The 21,332-nt window shown below is 47.4% G+C and overlaps 1 protein-coding gene across 5 annotated transcripts in view; it reads right to left on the bottom strand.

The window, feature by feature from the left end:
- Window positions 1–18,931, bottom strand: part of Ppp2r5c (protein phosphatase 2 regulatory subunit B'gamma) — a 144,574-nt gene extending 125,643 nt beyond the window's left edge. For 2 of the 5 annotated variants that reach the window (XM_036206243.1, XM_036206244.1), the window contains exons 1-2: window positions 18,828–18,931; window positions 18,178–18,243 (exon numbers count right to left, since the gene is read on the bottom strand). In XM_036206243.1, coding sequence (XP_036062136.1) covers window positions 18,178–18,243; window positions 18,828–18,854 — 93 coding nt within the window. In that variant the 5' untranslated portion in view covers window positions 18,855–18,931. The remainder of the gene's footprint in view (window positions 1–18,177; window positions 18,244–18,827) is intronic. The other 3 variants (XM_036206245.1, XM_036206248.1, XM_036206247.1) reach the window with 2 other exon arrangements.
- Between the last annotated feature and the right edge of the window lie 2,401 nt (window positions 18,932–21,332).

Below are 21,332 nucleotides of genomic sequence, written 5' to 3'. Positions count from 1 at the left end.
GTGCATGACCAGCTGATGTGACACACTGTAGTTGCCTGCTACCATGGAAATGACAGCCACCATCTACAACAGTGAAGGCAAGATGTACACAGCATGCCCACTGCACCCTGTCTGCCCCAAACAGTGGAGCTTGTGTCTGCACAGATGCACTTTCAAATGGACATTAGTGGAGCTGAAGAGACGGCTCACTGGGTGACGTTCCTGCTGCCACACATGAGGATGTCAGTTCAGATTCTCCAGAATCCACATAAAAGCTGCGTGTGGTATCTGTAATTCAAGTGCTGTTGGGGGAACAGGGTTGGGAATGGGTAGATCTGGATCCCTAGAGCTCACCGGCTAGCTAGTCTATCTGAAATAGTGAGCTATAGGTTCAGTGAGAGACCCTGTCTCAAAACATAAGATGGAGTCGGGAGGTGGTGATGCATGCCTTTAATCCCAGCACTTGGTAGGCGGAGGCAAGTGGATCTCTGAGTTCAAGGCCAACCTGGTCTACAAACTGAGTTCCAGGACAGCAAGGACTAAACAGAGAAACCATGTCTTGAAAAACAAAACAAAACAAAACAAACAAACAAAAAAAGGTGGAAAGTGATTACAGAAGACACCCAAAGTCAACCTCTGGCCTCCATACACACACATGCACAGACAAGTACATCCACATACACATGTGTATATACTCCCTTTCCACACATATTCACACCAAAAGGCCACCAAGCTTCAACCTGAAGATACAAAATTCCTTAGCTCCTTCCTATCACCACACAGGGATATGGAGACCAGTCACACCAACACAAGCCCCAATTTATCTGTTGTTGTCCTTGAATGCATGTTTGCTAAGCAGTAATACGGGCCTGCTTTGTTTTTAATAAGCTGCCTAAGAACACTTGGGATATGCTATTCCAAAATGAGACTGCCCAGAGCAGCAGTAGCAATTCTGACCTGAGAGTTGGGGGCCAGGTTCCCTCCCCACAGGCTGTGGTCAGAATGTACTTTCTTGGACTCTGATCTTGACGTCTCTTAGCATCTGATCTTGATCCCTGGGGTGCTGGTACAGAAGTGACATGGACCTTTAAAAGGTGGGGCCTAACAGGAAATCCTATGTCACTCTTTCTGCTCCTGGATTGAAATTCGGCAAGTTATACACACTCCAGCCATTACCACTAGCTCTCTGTCCTCACCAGAACTGAGCCACTGCCAAAGCTGTGAGCTCAATAAACATTTTCCTTTATAAGTAGCTATTGTGACGAACAACTAATAAAGGATCTTTCATTCTTACCATCTGGCACAAAAAGCATGAAAAACCCACCTAATGGGCCAGGAAGATCAATCAGTGGGTAAAAGCACCTGCCACCAAGTTTGACAACCCAAGTTTAATCCCTGGGACCCAAATGGTGGAGAGAACCAACTCTCACACATTGTCCTCTGTAACATCCCATGTACACATGTGCATACACATAAATGAATACAGTAACAAAATAAAAAAGAAAGTGCCATCTACAACTCACCTCTTCCATGGAGCCCTCCTCCCAAGAGAAAACTTATCAGCCTGGGTTCCTGGGATGCTCCTTCAAAAGCTGGAGAGATGGCTTCCTAGTTAAATGAACTTGCTACTCTTACACAGGACGTGGGTTCGGTTTCCAGCACCCACACTGGGCAGCTCACATAGCCTGGAATTCCAGCTGCAGGGGATCCAATGCCTTTGGCTTCCAAGAGTGCGAGCGTGCCCAAACACACACAAACACACACACACACACACACACACACACACACACACACACACACACACACACACACACAACTTTAAAATAATAATATAATTTAAAAGTCCTAGGATTTACTGCATAGCCTCAAGGACACTCCCACAGTGTTCCTTCTTTACACACTAAGCTCTCACACACGTACTACAGATTATTATAACCTCCACGTCCCTTCATTGTCTACAATGCCCATTCCAGGACCATATAAACAAGGACCCTATTTACAAACAACAGGTAAAAAGATGAGCAGAAACAGCTCTGAGGCCGCTTCATATTGCATGGAAATAAGCTGTGCATCTTACATAACCAAGTATAAGACTGGGAGTGACCTGGCTAACCCACAAAACAGAATCAAATCAAATCCCTTGCTGGGAAACAAGTTGAGGTAAGGTTTCCAAAGTTTGAAGAAATGAGGTTGTCCTAACCTCGCAGACACAAGTCATCGGCTCCCCTCCCTTGGACCCTGCCAACTCTGCCTCCCCCCAGACCTCTCCAGAGCCTTCACCCACAAGGAGGCAGAGAACTTCCAGAGAGAAAATCTGGCCACTGCTCCGTGTTTATCAACTGTGACAGTTTCCTCTCATTCCATGGTAGTTCCATGTCTCCTTCCAGGCCTGGCCCCACCACCTGTGTCCCCTCTTGCAGCTAGCTACTCCAGGCCCTCACCTCTGCCATGCTGTTTACTCCCCATGGTACCTGCACAGCCTTCCCATGACATGGAATGTTATGTATGACCTGAGCACTCTTGGCCCAGAACATTGTAATTTTACACTCTGTCAACTGTAAGGGGTCACAGCTTTCTCCCTGGAGGACAGGGCTTGTCCAGTTGCTTTGCCAGTTTTGTGAGGATCTCAGAAGTTACCAGCCAGGAAGGGCTTTTCTGAAGAAAGGAGCTCACCTCCATCCCCCACTACCACCACCACCACCACCACCACCACCCACCCCCCCCACCCCCCCCCACCCCCCGCCACTGCCATGGTTTTGGTGTGGCTTTGGGCCATTCACACCAAGAGAGTCAGGTACACAGAAGACTGGAAAGGCACAGGTGCCTTCCAGAGCAGTGAGCAGACCAATAACTACAAATGAGGTGAAACAGTGTGGTGTGGCAGTGATGGGCAGGTCTTCCTTTCTAAAGAACACTCCGGCTCTGTGGGCTCTGACCCTGGGAAGGCTTTGTCTTGAAGTATAAACAAGAGATTCAGAGACTGGCTTGGGCAGTAGCTAAGTGTGGAAAACTAAGTGTCAGACACTCTGTAAACTCTCTAGGGCTGGTGGACGAGGCAGGTGTAGGACGAGGAGTAGAGAAGAGACCCAGGGAGGTGCCTCCCTCTGACTGAGGTAGACAGGTGAACAGAGTGGCAAGCAGCCTGTAAAGCAAAGTAGTAAGTTCAGTGTGCCTGCACTGTCTGAGGTCCTTTGTGGTGATGCTAGTATATTCAGATGCTTCTTCCAGAATGCATTCTATTTTCTTAAGAATAAGACTCGGCAGCTAGATTCTCTTTCTTTCTTTGCTTGTAACTTGGCCATTGGCTATCCATCCTACCCTGCCCATGAGACAAAATCTCACTCAACTTTCTCACTGTGTCCAGATGCTCAGGACAACTCCGCTGGACACCACTAGATGCTCTGAAAATTCACTGGGACTAGTCATGAGATCCTGGAAGTCAGTAACATCTAAGTGAGTTGCTCAAGACATGGGAATGATCACCTGGCCAAAGAAGACAATGAGGAGGCCGAGCACCAGCGGTGGAAGGGAATGTGGCCTCACAGAGGTGTCCTTCCCAACAGATGGACAAGCTGCCATGGCTAACAGCAGCACAGCAGTCATGCTGGGTGAGACTGGTCTCCTTTAGCAGCATGGGAGAAGCTAACTAGAGCTAAGATGAATCAGGGGACCATGAGCACTAGCAACATCACGTCAATATCTGGCTGGAGAGTAAGGAGAAAGGGCACAGGAGGCAGGAGCAGCTGTTTCTGCTGTGGAAAGGCTGTCCTGGTACTGGTAGGACAGAGACCATATGAAGGGAGCCACAGCTGAGAGAACAGGCCTAGGCCTGGGTCTGCAGAAAGGGAGAGAGGATGGACTGAGGCATGGATGTCAATCAGACTATGTGTGTACATGTGGGTAAATGGTATAAGGTCTGTCAAGAGTCACTTGTAAAGGGAGATGAAGCAAGAATCAAGGTCTAAGGAGACAGGTGAGGTCAAAAGGGTCACCACAGAAAAGACAAAAGTTAGGAGCCTGGAGAAATGGAGGCCAACCCACCTCGCTCACGGTCAGTCTTGGAACAAGCACTGCCCAGACAGAATTGGCCGTGAAGACCCCACCCAGATACCCCATTCTTCTGTCATAATTTCCTAACAGTTCCTATGTGGGTACTGAGAATAACACAACTGTGGCCTTTCCTGGTGGGACCCATAAGTGAGAGGTTCAGACTGTGGGTGAACTTACGTCCTGTGGCACTAGTGTAAGCAGGCTTCTGACACACTTGGCCACACACCCCCACTCCCGGGTGATGCCAACATTGCCTTGATCCTCCTTCCCTGCACTCTCCACTGAGCAATTCTGCCTTCTAGCACCTTCCAAAGCTCTCCCTTCCTGAAGCTATGATGAACTGTACAAACTGCTGCCGCTCAAGTGCCAGAGACAACTCATTATCACATGACACACAGTTTAAGAAGTACTTTTTGCCTCCCCACAAAGGGCCAGCCTGAAACTGGTCAAAATTTCAGTCTGACCACCAGCCCGTCAGAGACAAAATGGAAAGAGTTAGCAAGCCAGCACAGGGCTGCAATCTGCAACCCAGACTGTCGGAGTGGGGTGGGAAGCACAGAGGGTGGCCACTGCATCTGCAGGTAAGCTCTGCTGTTGGGGTTGTGCTGTGCACTGTAGGACATTTACAGCATCCTGGCTTTGCCCCCTGGAAGCAAGCAGCCCTGTCTTAGGTTGAGGCAAGAGTGTTACCAGCATTACTGAATGCCTCCTGGGTGGGCAGCAGGACAAAATCACCCTTGGTTGAGAATCACATCTTTCAAAAATACGACTAATTCGATTTTATTAACAGCTAGATTGTAAGGGGAAAGAGGAAAGGAAACCACAGGAGCAGGAGAAAGTTGGGATGTGGTAATAACCAAGTACAGCCTAGAGCTTACCTCACCTGGACTAAAGCTAAGCACAAATAGTAACCTGGGCTCGTGTTCACTACACTTTTTCAAGGGTACTGACAGTGGTCTATTCTGCTTAGGAGTCTCCAAGCACAGGAAACATGCAAAAACTGGCAAATAGGATTACATCAAATAAAGTTTCTACACAGCAAAGGAACCAACCAACAGAGTGAAGAGACAGCCCTCAAAAAGAAAGGAACTGTCTGCCAGTCAGTCATCCGATAGAAGGTTAATATCCAGAATGCATATGGAATAAAAACAAAACAAAACAAAAAAGAAAAATATGTATAGGGTTGAGGATTTAGCTCAGTGGTAGAGCGCTTGCCTAGGAAGGCTCGGGGTTCGGTCCTCAGCTCTGGCAAAAAAAAAAAAAAAAAAAAAGAAAAAGAAAAACAAAACAAAAGCAGATAATCTAATTTAAGAATGGATAATCGGTGGGGTTGGGGAGTTAGCTCAGTGGTAGAGCACTTGCCTAGCAAACACAAGGCCCTGGGTTCAATCCTCAGCTCCAAAAAAAAAGAATGGGTAAGCGATCTGAATAAATTCATCTCAAAAGAAGTACAAATGGCCAGTAAGTATATGAAATTACTTGGCATCATTAATAAGCTGCTGCTGCACCTCAGAATTGTGAACACACACACACACACACACAAAGCTAATGAGGATGTGGAGGAAAAGGAACCTGCACACTGCTGGTGGGAATGTAAGTTAGCACTATTATGTAGAAAAAAATTGTGGCTCCTCACTAACCTAAAAATAGCTCTACCATATGATTCAGCTATCTCACTTCTAGTTCTATACCGAAAGGGAATCAAGCCAGCATAGCACACAGTTAGCTGCACGTTCCTGCACCACTATCGATAACACCACGATAAATAGAATCTGCCTAGGTGTCCATCAACAGAGGATCGGATGCACAATGGAATATATTATTCAGCCATAAATAAGAATAAAATCCTATCATTTACAGCACCAAGGAGGGAGCTGGAGAACACTGTTCTGTGAAATAAGCCAGACACAGCTAAGCACTGCATGGTCTCTGTCGTATGTGGAAGTTAAATATGAAGTTGTCCTGAATATAGAAGAGGGATTAGCAGAAGTGGAGGAAGGGAAGCCAGATATGATCACCACACACTGACACTGTATGCAAATATTGTGATTAGGGGGCTGAACCCCATTAATATGCTCTATTTATGCATGTTAGTACAAAAGAGTCCTTATTGCAAAACACACATTTGACTCCAATGCGCCTCAGACAATCTGAGAAGAGGAAGGAGGGAGCCAGATGAGCAGGCTGGCAGCACTCCGATGATGTCATAGCCAGGGGACAGGAATCTGGGAGTCATCAAACTTTCCTCACTTCTGTGTATACGAAAATAATGCATAACAAAAATTTGGAAAAATCTCTCTGGGGGTTGGGGATTTAGCTCAGTGGTAGAGCGCTTGCCTAGCAAGTGCAAGGCTCTGGGTTCGATCCTCAGCTCCATATTAAAAAACAAAAAAACTCTCTGGTTTAATCCCCCTACTTCTAGATGAGACTAGAGTTTAACACCCCTCTTTCCCTGGTTGTACTCTGAACCTTGGTGCTGATATACGATCCTTACTTAAGGCATGCCAGGCTACTCCGATTCTCAGATGTTCCCTGACCTGGTGCTGTGTCAGTGCCTGCCCCCTGTATGTGAAATGCCCTGTCTTCCCATCCCATTTCCACCCCTAAGCCAAGCTTTTCAGATACCGACCTTGGAGACTGGCTCAGGAATAAGTTCTCTCTACTCCTCACTCACGCAGCCTCGTCAGCACATGCTGGTACTCTAAGGTGTTTCCCTTCACGGATCACATCTTGTATCACCTGTCTACAGAGATGATCAGCCTGTACAGAGCATCAGGACGATGTCTCATCCTGCTTCCGTCCATCATCACTCCACTTGCTGGTTCTCCTCTACTGTATCACAGACTCAACTCCTGTGTCCACCCTGCACATAACTGCTTGTACACACATGCTGCAAATAGTGTGATCTGACATACCGGTAGGTCAGACAGAACTAACAGTCAAGACTTCTGTGTGGACAAAGAATATAGGCAGACAATGGACAGAGCTGGGGCAGCTGGACAGACACATGGGAAAGAATGAAGATGGGTCTTCAGCCCGTAGCATATGTAAAAACTAGTTCAAAGGACATCAAAGACCCAAAAGACAATAAGTAAAAGCATAAAACTTGTACAGGCACACAGAGGACATCCTCATGCCCTCAGATTGGACAGCAAGTTGCCAACTACAATGAAAACAAAACAAAAAATCCCAGACAAATTGGATTTCATTAAAAATACATATTTTTGAGCCAGGCAGTGGTGACGCATTCCTTTAATCTCAGCACTCAGCAGGCAGAGGCAGGTGGATCTCTGTGAGTTCGAGGCCAGCCTGGTCTACAAAGTGAGTTCCAGGACAGCCAGGACTGCTATACTGTTACACAGAGAAACCTTGTCTCGAAAAACCAAAAAAACAAAAACAAAAACAAAAATATATTTTGATAATGCCATAGAAGGCATTATGATAATGTTCATAAAAGGCATTATCAAAAAAGTAAAAGGCAACTAATAAAGACAAAGTATTTGTGAATTACATATATGACAACAGTCCTGTAGCCAGAATACAAAAAACTCCCAATAACTCAAGAGGAAAACAACAGGGTTAAAAAATAAAGGACTTAAATGAACATTTCTCCAAAGAAGACATATGAAGGCCAACAGGTACACGGAGAGGTGTTCAACATCACCAGCAGCCAGCGCAGCACAGGCATGAGTCTGGAACAGCAACAGCTGGCAAGGATGTGGGGGGAGCTGGGGCTCCTCAGTAAGTTCAACACGCACTTACCGGACGACCTAGCAGTTCTACCCCTGGAAGATAGCCACAAGGACTCAGACAGGCACACAGAGAGAAGCGTGCTCACACATGGTCGCACGAGTCCTGCCCACAACACAAGGAGGAGGCGAGCTGGGCATCCTCAGCTAACACAATGAAGCATGTCAGAGCCTTAGGATGGAGCGTGGTCCAGGCCTAAGAGGGATGGCATGGTATGAAGACAAACCCACTGAGAGCAGACATGGCTGCCCAGCTTTGAGGAGTGGCTGTTTGGTGGCTGTGGGCTTCCTGGAGCTCAAGCTGAGGAAAGGTTCTGGGGGAGGTGCTGTTGCTGCTGCTCTGCCCGCTGGAATCCTTGACCCTTCCAGGATGGCTGCACAAACAGCCATGGTTCAGGGACTACCTGTGTGGCTTATCACTGGTGTGGGCTGGATAGTGGGGGAGAAGCAGCAGGAGCTTCTTCAGGTCAGGAGCTCACCCATGAAATAAAAACAAGACCAGTCTTAAAAGTGACCTTTTGTCAAGGAGTGTGTGCTGTTTGCTGCCTTGGGGAAGTTCTTGTAGATTTGGTTCTTCCCTCTGGCCACTGTCCTGGATTGGAGACCATGGTTTGCTTTCATCTACTTGTTCAGCCACATGAGAGACCCCGAAAATTCCCTTAGCCTCCTTATGTTTGACACCCGTCCCAAAAACACTGCTGCTTATCAAATCCAAATCAAGATAGCTGACCTTCCCCACTGGAGTTCTGAGTACAAACTATGGCCACCACCTGCCTGTGGACTGCATCTCTGGGGAACCCTGAGCAGCTTCAGGATGACCTAAGGTAGCTTGAGGCCCATAGCCATCTTCCTGACATTCATAGGGCCCAACTATGAGCTAGGATTCTAGAACCATCCAGGGGAAACTCTTGAGTGGAGGGAAAGCAGGGCTGTCTGTCCCCATCTGTTCACGTCTTCCCAGCAGCCACTGGGCAGGTGGCACAGGCTACCATAGAGAAACAATACAGGTATTAAGAAAGGGTGACAATTTCTAACAGGAGACATCTAAAATCTAGCTGTCACTTTCATTCCCACAAGCATCCTCCTAAATGTGGAGTGAATCCGGGCAACAGACAACAAGTTAGTCTCCGTATTCAAAATTATTCATTCAACCAGAAAAACAAACAACTGACTTGACAAAACCTCACTCCTAAACATCTTACCATATAAGGGGCTACTTGGAACAAACAGCGCTTTTCCTTCATTGAGACTCTGCAGCTCTAAAAATTCATAACTACATGTATAATGCTTACTGTGCCACTGAGCAGGGCCAAGCCACTGGGACCCCAAGAGGTTCAAGATGGTGAATGGAGCCAAACACAATGGATGCCTTTGCACTGAGCTAACCAGAGCTGGTTGCAGATGAGGGCCCAAGGATGGTGGCATAACCAACCCCTCTCACTTTCTCTAAGTGTTGCCAGTTGCTTGGATTTGCCCCTCACCCCCCAGAGCCAGAAAGCCATGCTCCTGGGCTACACTGCCCTACCTCACTTGCTTTGAGATCGTTTTGTTGGGAGGTTATCGCCTATTGCTGGCCATTGTCTAAGGCCGCTCTCTCCTATAATAGCACAGTAAGGGCTGTGACAAACCATAAAGTATTTCAGGCCTAGGACAGTTATATCTGGCCCTTCACAGAAAGGTTTTTGGGGTTTTTTTCTAGGCCAACATTTCCTGCTGAGAGGTGGAAACTGAGAGGAAGGAGGGTTTTCTGATCAGTGCTGACCATGGATTTGAGCCTAGCCAATCTGTCAGCCCTGTTCCCAGTGAGTAAGGAAGGAATTACAGAGCTGTGGCCTCTAGTAGCAAGAATACTGAGGACTGTGTGTCATAGGTGCCACCATGGAAAAGAGTTCTCCACAGATGCATCTTCAGCCAGGAAGCTAAGAGGAGGGGATGTGATCTGGCTCCGGGGTTCCCCAGAGGTGGGGAATGTGGAACCTGTTACAGTGGAAAGCAGGAGAGAGATTAATTTTTCACCCCATGTTATACCTTCTTGTGGTATTGTGTTCCCCCAAAATATTGTGCACCCTAATAAATTTATCTGGGGTCAGAGAACAGATAGCCACTAGATACATAGGCTAGAAATGGTGGCACTCATGCCTTTAATTCTAGCATTTCAGAGACAGACCCCTCTGGATCTCTGTGAATTCAAGGCCACATTGGAAACAACCAGGCTCGATGACACACGCCTTTAATCCCAGGGAGTGATGGTAGAAAACAGAAAAGTATATAAGGTGTGAGGACCAGAAACTAGAAGCATTTGCTGGTTAAGCTTTTAGGCTTTGAGCAGCACAGTTCGGCTGAGATTCATTTGGATGAGGACTCAGAAGCTTCTAGTCTGAGGTGGCTGTGGCTTGTTCTGTCTCTCTGATCTTCCAGCGGTCACCCCAATACCTGCTCCAGGTTTGTTTTCATTAATAAGAACTTTTTTTCTTTATTATTATGTGTTTTAAATTTTATACATCATTAATAAGAACTTTTAAGATTCCTGCTACATCTTCTACTGTACCATCTCTTCAGAAGATGAAAGAACTAGTAGTGTTCATGTAAAAAACCACATCCTCCAGAGAAACCTAACAGTCTAGGAAACGGAGGCTGTTGACGAAGGTCCTGGTCCCTCCCAGTAAAGCCCTGAGCCAGTTCCACTGAGGCCTCAAAAGCAAGTGGTCTGTGATAAGCCACCAAGTCCAGAGTCCCAGCCGGCTGTGCTGGCGTCACATCCCTGTGTATGAATGGAGAGAACACGTTCATGGCGTGTCTTCCCTGCTACAGCAGCTCAGCAGCCAGGTCCAGCTCTGCAAACCCTGCAGTCATCCGCTCTCATTTTCTTGCTCCAAATGCCCCAACATCTGCCTATCACCCTTGGGATGAAGGTCCCCACTTGAATGTCAACTCCTTGGTAAGACTGTCCCTGACCACCTAAAGCAAGCTGAGTGTGTAGTGAGGATGATATACTTCTGTACTACTTTAATAAAAAAGTTTTTTCCCAGTGCTGAGAGTTAAGCCCAGGGTTTAGTGCACAGCAGACATGCAGGCACTCCATACCGAGCATCCCTAGCCCTTGTATTATTTCATTTTTAACCATGGATGTTTTGACCTAAAAATAAAAGACCTCTAAGAAACTGTCTGCAAGAATGACTGTGACACTATGTGACTTCTCTTGGGTCCCTCAAGGTCCTTCACCTAGGAAAATGGAGTCTTCTTTATGTGAAGATCTGGGTATTACTGAAGAGAGCTAATGAAGCTAAATTAAATTACATTCACTTACACTAGAAGTAGTTGTGTAAAACACTGTCTGGCTACAAGTCAACTCTGCCCCACAGGACTCTCTCAGATACTGGACGTATTCTACATCTGGTAACTACTAGCTACTTGTGGCTATTGAGCACTTGAAATGTGGCTAATGCACCAAGGAACTTGATTTTAAGTTTAATTTTCATTATTTTAGATTGAAATGAAATCACTTGACGTGGCCAACTTCTTAGCTCCTCCCGGGGCAAAACTACCATTTGTCAACACTGACGTCTGTCGGCGGTATAGAGTAGGGAAGCTAATTTAGGACTATAACTTTTCTTAACAAAAAATACAAAAAGATAAAGGAAAGTTCAGTGCATCCTCAAGCTAAGGCATTTGTTCTCTTCCTGGAATTTAAATTCTAGGCTTGTTCTCTGACTCCCCCAGGTGGAGAAACAAGGACGCTGTGGACTGGGAAACTGCCCTTCTCAGAGAGGCTGTTCTTAAACTTCCAAAGTAGGGGGATGAGACAGTGGTGCCCAGCCTGGCCTCACGAGGACCCCTCTGCTGTGGAAACATTTTTGGATAGTTTCTTCCAAGATGGTTAGGCTCTTCCCTTCGATGAAACTTTCAGAGTTGTCTTGTACCTCAAAAGACATCCTGTGCCCCATGTCAGTGGCTGGGCAGTTAGTCACAAGGGCAGGGAAACATCTGCTATGTCGTGCAGCAGAACACAAGCCTGTGCTTCCCCTGCAGCTGCTGTGCCTCCACGGTTAGGTTATTTCTCCCACTTCTACCCCTACCTCTGTCTCAGGGACCTGGTCCTGTCTGCTGAGGTGCTGGCGTCCTTACCCAAAGCTGCACCTGGCTATGTCTAGGAGATGGGCCCCAGCCAGGCCCTCCATTCAACACCATCAGTGGAACTGGCTAGAAACTCCCAATCACACTGTCCAGAGGCAACCAGGTCATGCATCACAACAGAGTCAATGCGTAAGTTCTTAACAGGTCAGAAGTGTATTAATCTTTTTATCCTTACCAATCCTCAACACCATGCTCATTCCTACAGGACCAAAGATACCTAGGCCAGAAAGCCATCAGACATCCACCCATCACCTAATCTGTAAAGTGTACTATCTTGCAAAATATAGTAAAAATATTCCACCAAGAAAAAGTCCCCAAATAAATGTAATTAGGAACTAGAAACACATTTCAGTAGAAATTCCATTCTGAAATGCTTTAAAGTAAAACAGACTCTATACATAGATATAGACAGATAGATTTTTTAAAGACCTTTTTTAGTAAGATCTGTAAAACAATTATTCTTTTTTAAAAGCAACTTTCTATTGCTTAAAACTTTCACAAACATCAGAAAAAGTCCTATGTCCCAGGTGTGGTGGTGGCACATGCCTATAATCTCAACATCTGAGTGGCTGAGGTAAGAGTCTAGCCTGGGCTACATAGTAAGAACCTGTCTCAGATATAAAGATAAAGTCTTGTCAATCATCTGAGCTAGTATTATGTTATTTACTTAAAATAAATAATATTGAATGAAAAGTCTGCATTGACATGCCTTTGGGGATCAAATAACAAAATAAATAATAATTAAAAGTCAGGCAGTGGTGGCACACACCTTTAATCCCAGTACTTGGGAGGTAGAGGCAGGAGGATCTCTGTGAGTTCAAGGCCAGCCTGGGCTACATAGTGAGTTCCAGGACAGGCTCCAAAACTACACAGAGAAACCCTGTCTCAAAAAAAAGGAAAGAAAGAGTTATTTATACTTTACAATAATGCCTAACCGACTTGAAGCTCTCCTGTGTCTGGCACTATTTATTTAAGTGCCGAGGACCAACCACAAGGCCTTTGCACTTTCTGGGCAAGGGCTCCACAACTGGGCTAAATCCCCAACCTCTCAAGCACTTTTAAAATCCAACAACCAAATATTTCTCGACTGTTGGTCCTAATTAACACATGGAGAATACAAAGACCAATCATAGGTCATGTTAAACAACTGCCCTCAAGGGCCTCATCCAGTAAGGGATGGGAGCCACAAGGAGGCAAGGTGGCTAAAGGCAGTATAGTACAACTAAGTGACAGCAAATTACTACCAAGTTTAAAAGATGAAATATGGTCCAAGAAAAGAAAATCTGCCTCGGAACTGAACAGACAGCTGAGTTAAGAGCACCTGTCAGCCTTGGAGACCTGGGTTTCATTCCCAGCTCCCACCTGGCAGCTCACAACCACCAGGAATTCCTCTTTTGTCTTCTATGGGCACTAGGCACACACAGTACACACATAAAAAACGCAGGCAAAACACTCATGCACATAATAAAAATAAATCTTAAAAAAAAATCAAACCTCTTAAATTTCAGAATAGATGAATGTGAGTTGGTGCTAAAAAATAATTGAGGGCTTCCACTAGTTTTTGGGAAGACAGTAAGACAGGGATTCTTTTTTGAATTCTCTTCTTTTTTATCTTGTGTGCATGTGTGCCAGAGGTCAGAGGACAACTTGCCTGAGTCGGTTCTCTTCAACCATGTGGGTCCCAGGGGCTAAAGGTTGTTAGGATGGGCAGTAGGAACCTTAACCCACTGAGCCATCCTGCCAGTCCTCAGAAAGGTATTCTGAAACAGTTGTCCTTAAAGCATGTCTGGAGCTCCTACCTAGGGATCCTTTAGATGCTTCAAGGGATCCAAGAAGCCAAACTGTCCTCACAGTAACGTAGACATGACTTAATGAATTCTCTGAAGTCTCATGTTGTGAAGCTTTCTGTGAGCTATGCATGTGCTAACTGAATGTAGAGCCAGGCAGCTAAAAAGATTTGCAAAAACCTAGAGCAGTGCCCCTCTTTTCAGTGAATTTTTTTAAAGTTATTTTCACACAAATGCTATTTTTGTTAACATGTAATGAGTATTATTGCTATTATTAGCTGAATTGATGAATACTTAAATTTTTTTCAGTTTTAATTTCTAATATGAAAAATATGGGTAGATAGCTGTAACCCACCTACATAAAAGCTGTCTGGGTTCCCAATGCCTTTGAGGAGTATAAAGGGCCCTTCCTTTTTGTCTCAGCACTGCTGGTCTACATGGAAGCATACCCAGGAGAGAGCACCAGACGCACTCTGGAGGCAAATATGCACACTCTGTGGAGTGTCTTTTCAGTGCAGTGGCTCAGCAGGGGTCACTCCATCCTCTGGAGACATTCAGCAATGCCTGCCACTGGCATTTAGTGGGTGAGGCCAGGAAAAATAGACACAGCCCCAGAAGAGCCTCTAACAAAGCGCCTGGCTTGACATGGCCAGTGCAGAGACTAAGCACTGGCAGTCCGTGGGGCCTCAGGGTTCCCACCTATCAGCTTACATGTGGATGGAGTGGGAGCTGGAGGAAAAGGCACCTTCAGGAAGAACCAGCTTCCGAGGCCCCAAAGGCAGTCAACCCAGAGAAGCCATCTCCTAACAGCTCCCAAGCTTTCTCATTTGAGCCTGCACCTGAGCAGTGGGCAAGGGCCTTAGGCCTAAGAAGGGCCAACCAAGTTAAGACTGAAGCCAACCTATGGAGGAGGTTGTCACCATGTGGCTCTTTCCAAACCACTCCCATAGTCCTTTTCCACTTCACTCAAGAAAGATACCTGATCCAGAGACAGTGAGCAGAAAGCCCCGAGTTAATTGTAAAGGATACTTTCATAAGTAGCTTTTATGTTTACTTTCATGTTTACATGTAATCGTTGCTATTAGATTAGTAGTTTTTATAAATTTTGGTCTTAATTTATAGAGAACATTGTTTACCAGCCAGTACAATGTGTCCCTTGACAAGCTTCCGTCATCCTCTCCCTTGCTCCGGGGTGCCAGTGGGCAGTGGCAATAGAGTGCAGAGGGACAGAATAGTTATAAAGGTAAATGGTGTCAAAGTGGAATAGCACGTCGGAGGGAGGATTGCTCAGGCTTCTCTCCAAGCACTGGATGTTACATAAGAGGTGCTGGAGAGACTTTCAAACAAAACTAAGCTGAGCCAGGCAGATGAAATATACAGACAGAGAACAAGACTCAAACCACTTTTAATGTGCCAAAAACAAATCACTTTATGAAAATCTTGAACACATTATAAAACGTCAACTTTGGACAAAGTTCACAGACTTTAAAAACACAACAAGACAATACAGCAACGCCATCCAATGGCCGGACCCTGCAAAATCAATGTCCGATCCCAGCATAATTTAAGACGTTAAGTATTCATAAAAATGTGCCAAGTCATGGTCCTCTTTATCAGATCCTCTACATCTGAATATTAATTTGTTCTCTCTGTCTATCTCCACAACATTTTCCAACTTCAAGTGGCCCATGGATCAGCTGTGGCCTGTCAGTTAAAGATACAATACAAACTAAACCTGTATCTAGCACTGGACAGAAATGTTTACGTTCAGGACACATGGAAATAAGCAACAAGTCAAACTTTAACATCCTATTTGGCAGAGAAGAAAAGGAAAGAGAGATGTACTAGTGTGTCATTGAAGAAATTTCCAGAACAAGAACCGCTCAGCAGTAGTAACCACCTTTGGCAGTATTTGCCACTATACTAACAGACCTATCCTACTATACATCTTACAGGGCAAGATTTCTTAGGAAAAGTAGGGCCTAATCTATCCCACATGGTTAAAAATGCCCCCTCCCCAAATTTTTAGCTAAGCTGTCTTAGATATGAGGAAATACGTTGCACAAGGTGAGTGAGTGCATCACTTATGGCAAGCAGGAATCATCCTTTTTGCTAACTCCCAGCCTGGAATATATCTTCCCTGTGTCTCATGAAGTCTTTCACTCTAGTACTTCTCCTTCCTTATGAAAAAGCCCATGTTCTAGCCAAAAAGTGTTTTGTGATATAAACCACTTGATGCCTTGTCTCCCGGGAGGCTAGGGGACTGCCAGGCAAACGTCTGTCATAAGGACTCTCCACATACTTGACATGGAATAGTAAGTAAGTCAGGCACAGGCTAACTTCTAGAATCTCTGCTGGGGTATTCCCTAAGCCTCGGGCAGCTCATCCATGGCTGGGCACCTGCCCTGCTCACCTCTCCAGGCCATGAAGCCTGAGTGTGTTTGTGAACTGTCCAGGCTCTGAGCCACCTTTGTGGGGCAATGTGAGAAACTGCTGCTTGTGAAGGGGACATGGTGTTAGAAGGGGCTCAAGGAGCAACACGGGAATACCAAACCTATTTCAACTGTTAGGTTGAAAATACCCGAATTCAAAGCAATGGGAGAAGAAAGTGTGTGCGGTAATGACTTAATTTGCTTGCTGAGTCAATCACTCCGTCGTAAGTGGGTGGGACTAGAAGAGAAGAATTGAGCTGAAGGCTGAGGGGAAGAAAACAGTGATCAGAAAGCAGGAGTCAACCCAGAGTTCACAGGAACTAAAGTGCCTTGACTTGTATTCCTGCAAAATAATGGACGCAGGGCTCTGCCAAGTGTCATGCTTAGTATGCCATGCTGCCTCGAGCATCCTTCTGAGGAAGGAGTGAAGTGCCCAACATTTCAGTGTTTTTCAGTGGTCATTTCAAGCTCTGTGGCTCCAGTTCTTAGACAGTAGCACTAGAAAAGATACAAAAAGACAACTGGGGCATCACACTGGACATGGCAGCCACACTCAAGAGCCCTACACAGCTCCCAGTAGAGCCCCCAAGGGACTTCACAGATCCTTTCTTACACAGCAGTGGCATGGGCATTTCTGAAAGGGGAATGGATTTTTCAGGTCAAAACCCAACATTATCTATCCTATCCTTATAGCAAGGTTCTTTCTCCTGACACAGGGAGAAATGAAACACACATACAACTATTTCCCTGTGACTCCCAAGAGTAACAGGGTACAAGTATGTTTGAGCAAGGAAGGTTTGGGGAGCAGTAAGAAGTCTCAGCAGTTCTAACTGTAAGGCAGCAAACGAAGCACACAGCATATACCCCAGCAAAGCAACTACTTTCCGTGTAAAAATTGCTGAAGCGCTGGTTCTGGAAGGCAGTCAAACTCAAGCACTGCCGCAGGAAAACGTCATGGTCTGCTGTACAGAAAGGGCAGGCAAAGACTGGCACAGACAATCCTAACTACTGGTATTTCAGGAACCTTTTGGATTGCTGCTTTCAGCTCTAGGGAGGGAAACAGATTTGCTGGGATGAACCACCTGCTGCAGAGGAGGGAGGCTTAGAACACACCAAATGAGAGGGCAACCTGGAATTAAAATAACCCTGAAGATTATCAGCAGTCAACTCTGTTTTCCAGGCAGAACCAAACTCATTCTAACGTGGCCTTCAGGAAGGAGAGCCTACCATTCACAGATTTAAAATGTCTGTGGTAAGATCTCGAAGATCCAGCTCTGGAGAAGGAAGGCTAGTGAGCAGCTTTAAAGACTGAGCCAACAGAGCTCTGGGATCCTTGGCCTTGGACAATCTAGTTCCAGGACAATGAGATACAAGAGAGGGCAAAAGAAAGTGGCTGCCCTGCAGATGCCCCAAGGTACAACTCCACTAGGGAACACAGATTCTACCAAACCACCCAAGGGGGCATTCCAGCTATTCCCAGAATAAGCCAAAGCCAGGAAGCAAGAAAAGTCAGACCTCACCAATGAGGATAGGGGACTGGAGAGAAAAGAAAGAGAAGACTGGAAAAAAGTACCCAAATTAGAGATGTCCAAAAAAACCACCAACACGCAATTGAAAAGGCCACAAGGGAACAGACACCAGCAGGGGAAGCTTGCCCAGGACACCAGCTGAAGAGACTGCACCAAGGAAAACAAGGACCCTGGGAGAGTCACTGAGAAAGCCACCTGACAATCCGAAGAGGGAGGAGCGGCTGACCCTAGAGCTAAGAGGAACATGAAATCGAGCTAGGGGCTCAATTTAAGACCAGTTTACATGGGAGGGCTTGCTAGGTTAGAGGCTGCAAAATTATTTTTAAAATCTCACCTTCACGGTGTGCACTTTAATAAAAGTGGGAAAAAATAAGTAACTCATACAAAACACTTTTAAAAGTCTCCTACAGGGACACATTTTATGAGACTTTGGTTTTTATTACCCTCTGTGTTGGACCCTAGATTAAAAGCTGCTCAAGGGGAAAAAAAAAAACAATGAGTATGTGATAGCAGTTACCTCTGGTTCTGCTGTGTCTTGTCCTTCTTTTGAACCTTTTCCACTTTTCACCGGTTTTGGTGGTTCCTGGGAAGCATCACCAAAAAAAAAAAAAAAAAAAAAATCAATTAGTATTCTCAATATTTGGACCACTAAGCATCGGCTCAAATGCCGTTTCCAAATTGATTCATGTCACTGAGAGCTTCTGGTGGCTTTAAAATGCCAGCAGCAAACTACATCATATGGAGTACAGACACAGTACCAGAAGCCTTCCAATTCCGTTTCTCTTCATGTTCTTCGTCTGCGCTGGGGGGGGGGGGGGGGGGGTGCGGGGAGGGTGAAAACTCCAGGCAGGGACAGATAAACCCAACCTTAGGCAGAGCCCTCGGCCCATCCCTTTCTTCCCACCCTTAAACCTCACGGGTGAGGGTTTCTGGGGCGAGTCTGGAACGCTCCAGCACCCCAGCCCCCGCCACGCAGAGCACTGCACGGAGCATCCGCCGCCACCCAGAGCGACCGCGGCACCTCAGAGCCGGGGCGGCCTCCCCAGCTCCGTGCAATGCTGTCAGCGCCCTGGGCCCGCCCGCGAGCCAGGACGACCTGCCGCCCCGCCCCCACCCGCCGGCGCGGGGACCCCCGCCCCGGTCCCGGAGCCCCCCGCCCCGACTCACTTTCTCCTTCTTGTTTTTATTCGGCATGGCTGGTGCGGGCCGCCGCCGCCGCCGCCGCCGCCGCCCCTGCCGCCGCCCGCCGCCACCGCCGCCGCAGCAGCAGAAGCGCCCCCGGCCCAGCCGTCGCGCCGCCCCGGCCGCCGCCGCCGCCGCCGCTGCAGCCGCCGCCCGGGGACTGAGTCGCTCGTCCGCTCTCGCTTCCCCTTTTCCAGGCTCCCAGAGGCTGCGGCAGCCGCGGCGGCGGCGGCGGCGGCAGCGGCGGCGGCGTCTCTCCGCCCCTCTCCCGGCAGGCCCCCCCCCCGCGTCAGGCCCCGCCCCCGCGCCGGTCCCACGCCGCCCTCTCCCCGCCCCGCCGCCCTCAACGGCGCCACTCCATTGGCCGATACGGCCTCACGTGCCCTAACGCTCCGCAGCGTCGCCCCGCCCACTGCGCGGCCTGACCCCACCCCCTCGATGCCAATCGGCTCCTGTGCGGCCGAGTTGCCCACGTCTGAAGGGTTTGATGGGGCCAGCAGGAAGGGAGCTACTGAGGATGGGGGGGCGTGTGGGTACGACAGAGGTGATAAAAGTCGCAGCCGCTGAGCCGGGGCGGGACAGAGAGCACAGGACAGTGAGGAGCGTAAGTGCACATGTGAAACGTATGGCAACTATTCTGCAGCCGTCCCGTCACGGAAAGCGCTGTCCCGTAAGCCAGGTCGCGGCGACGTTTCTACAGATGAGGCTGGGGACCGCGCGAGCGGCGGTTTCCTTTGGCCATTAGGCCCCGCCCACGAGGGCAATACCGCCCGCTCTGGGGTAGACTCCGCCCACCGCATGCCTCGGGGGCGGGATTCATTGAGGAACCGCCTACAGACCCTACTCCTCTCCTTTCGTCCCCGCCCACGCATGCAAAGGCGCTCTCCCCAGAGCAGGCTCCACCCACCGAGGTCCAAGAGTAGAATCCACCGAGTTCCTCGTAGCCCCACGTGCCCCCGTGCGGAGGTTCATGCAAGATCAACCTACAAGACAACCCCCGCCTCCCCAGCGTAGGCACCGCCCACCTTACGTCTTGGGGAATTGGGTCCACCTAGGCAGCGCCCATTTGCTGCGCGCTCCAAGGCATCTACCTGTACGCCCCGCCCATCGGCCCGGTCCACCCGAGCCCGCGAGTTAAGACCAGTGCAGGCTGTCTCCGGCTTCCACTAAAACTGGGCGACCCTGCGCCTTCGAAGTTTTTATTATTTAATTTGCAGTGGTCAGTAGTCTGTGAGAAAACTGCATGGAGACCAGGGATCACTTGATTCTCTCCCTTGTCTGGTAGCTCTTTATGAGAGAAGAAGCTTAGCATTCTAATTCGCTACTTCCACAGTCCTTTATTGGAGTTGCTAATATCCGACATCCTATATTGATGGAGCGCTCTAGGAAGTAAGACTGTAGGCATGAACTGTTTCAAATGCGAAAGACATTAGACGCTCACACGCATGATGTAGGAGCAGCCTTCGTCGAACCCAGGGCCCTGAGCATGCTAGACAAATGCCAGACCCTTCAGCTATATCCTCAGTCTAAGGCACTGGGAAAAAAAAAAAATTAATGTATCGTCTTAACCCTTGTTTTTTTTGCCTTTGAAAATGCTAAGCAACGCATTTTCGGTTCTTCTCACGAGAGCTCTGTATGAGAAAAAGGGAAGAAAACAAACAAAAAAGATCAAAAGGTGCTGTAGGAGGTTCTGAGAGTAAGTTTTGTCTGCAGGTGTCTGTGCACCTAAATAAAAGTAATCTGCATGACAGGCTGGAACGGGTATGTTTTGCAGAAGAAACCGTAATTACTCTCTTAAGTGAATTAATAATTTCTCTAAAACAAGTAGTTAAAGAAAAAACAGTGCCCCTAATTAATTTGACATTTAAAAAATAAATGCAACTTAGTAAGCATGGTACAAATCCAAATCAGAAAGGAGTAGAGCTGAAGCTATTGCATTTGGGCCATAGAATGAAAAGGAGTCTGGGCTTCTTGGAGATAAGTCAATGCTGCCAACATCCTGGTATCACCATGCATGGTTCAGGATTGCACACCCTTGATCCATTTGACAGACATTTGCTGTACATCCATGATGCAAAGCACCACACGAAAAGTTCCTTGGTGGCAAGACTGCTCCCTTGTCCTCTGGTAATTTGCATGTGTGGATGGAAACAGGAAACCGTGTATCATCCTGTAGGACTTGTGACAAGTCTGCAAAGGAAGGGGTGGGGATGGTCTAGCTGGGAACACAATAAAGTGAGGAGCAGGGTGTTTTGATGCTGGAAGGGAGACAGTCTCTGAGTTAGACAGGAATGGCTTGCTGGGAGCTGGGCTTGTCTTCCAGTGCAGTGAGGATGCTAGAGCTTAGCTGGATGTGGACGCCTTCCCAATTCCTGGGGATGGAAACATGCCATCCTACCAGGAAGCTCTTTAAACAGGAAGGTAAACAATTCAGTACAGTTTAAGGAAACTCCTGAAACTGACCCGATTCACTAGGCCTCTCCCTGCCAG

Source organism: Onychomys torridus, chromosome 14 (genome assembly GCF_903995425.1).
Source record: "Onychomys torridus chromosome 14, mOncTor1.1, whole genome shotgun sequence".
Taxonomy (NCBI): domain Eukaryota; kingdom Metazoa; phylum Chordata; class Mammalia; order Rodentia; family Cricetidae; genus Onychomys; species Onychomys torridus.
This window is presented reverse-complemented; position numbering and strand designations above follow the sequence as displayed.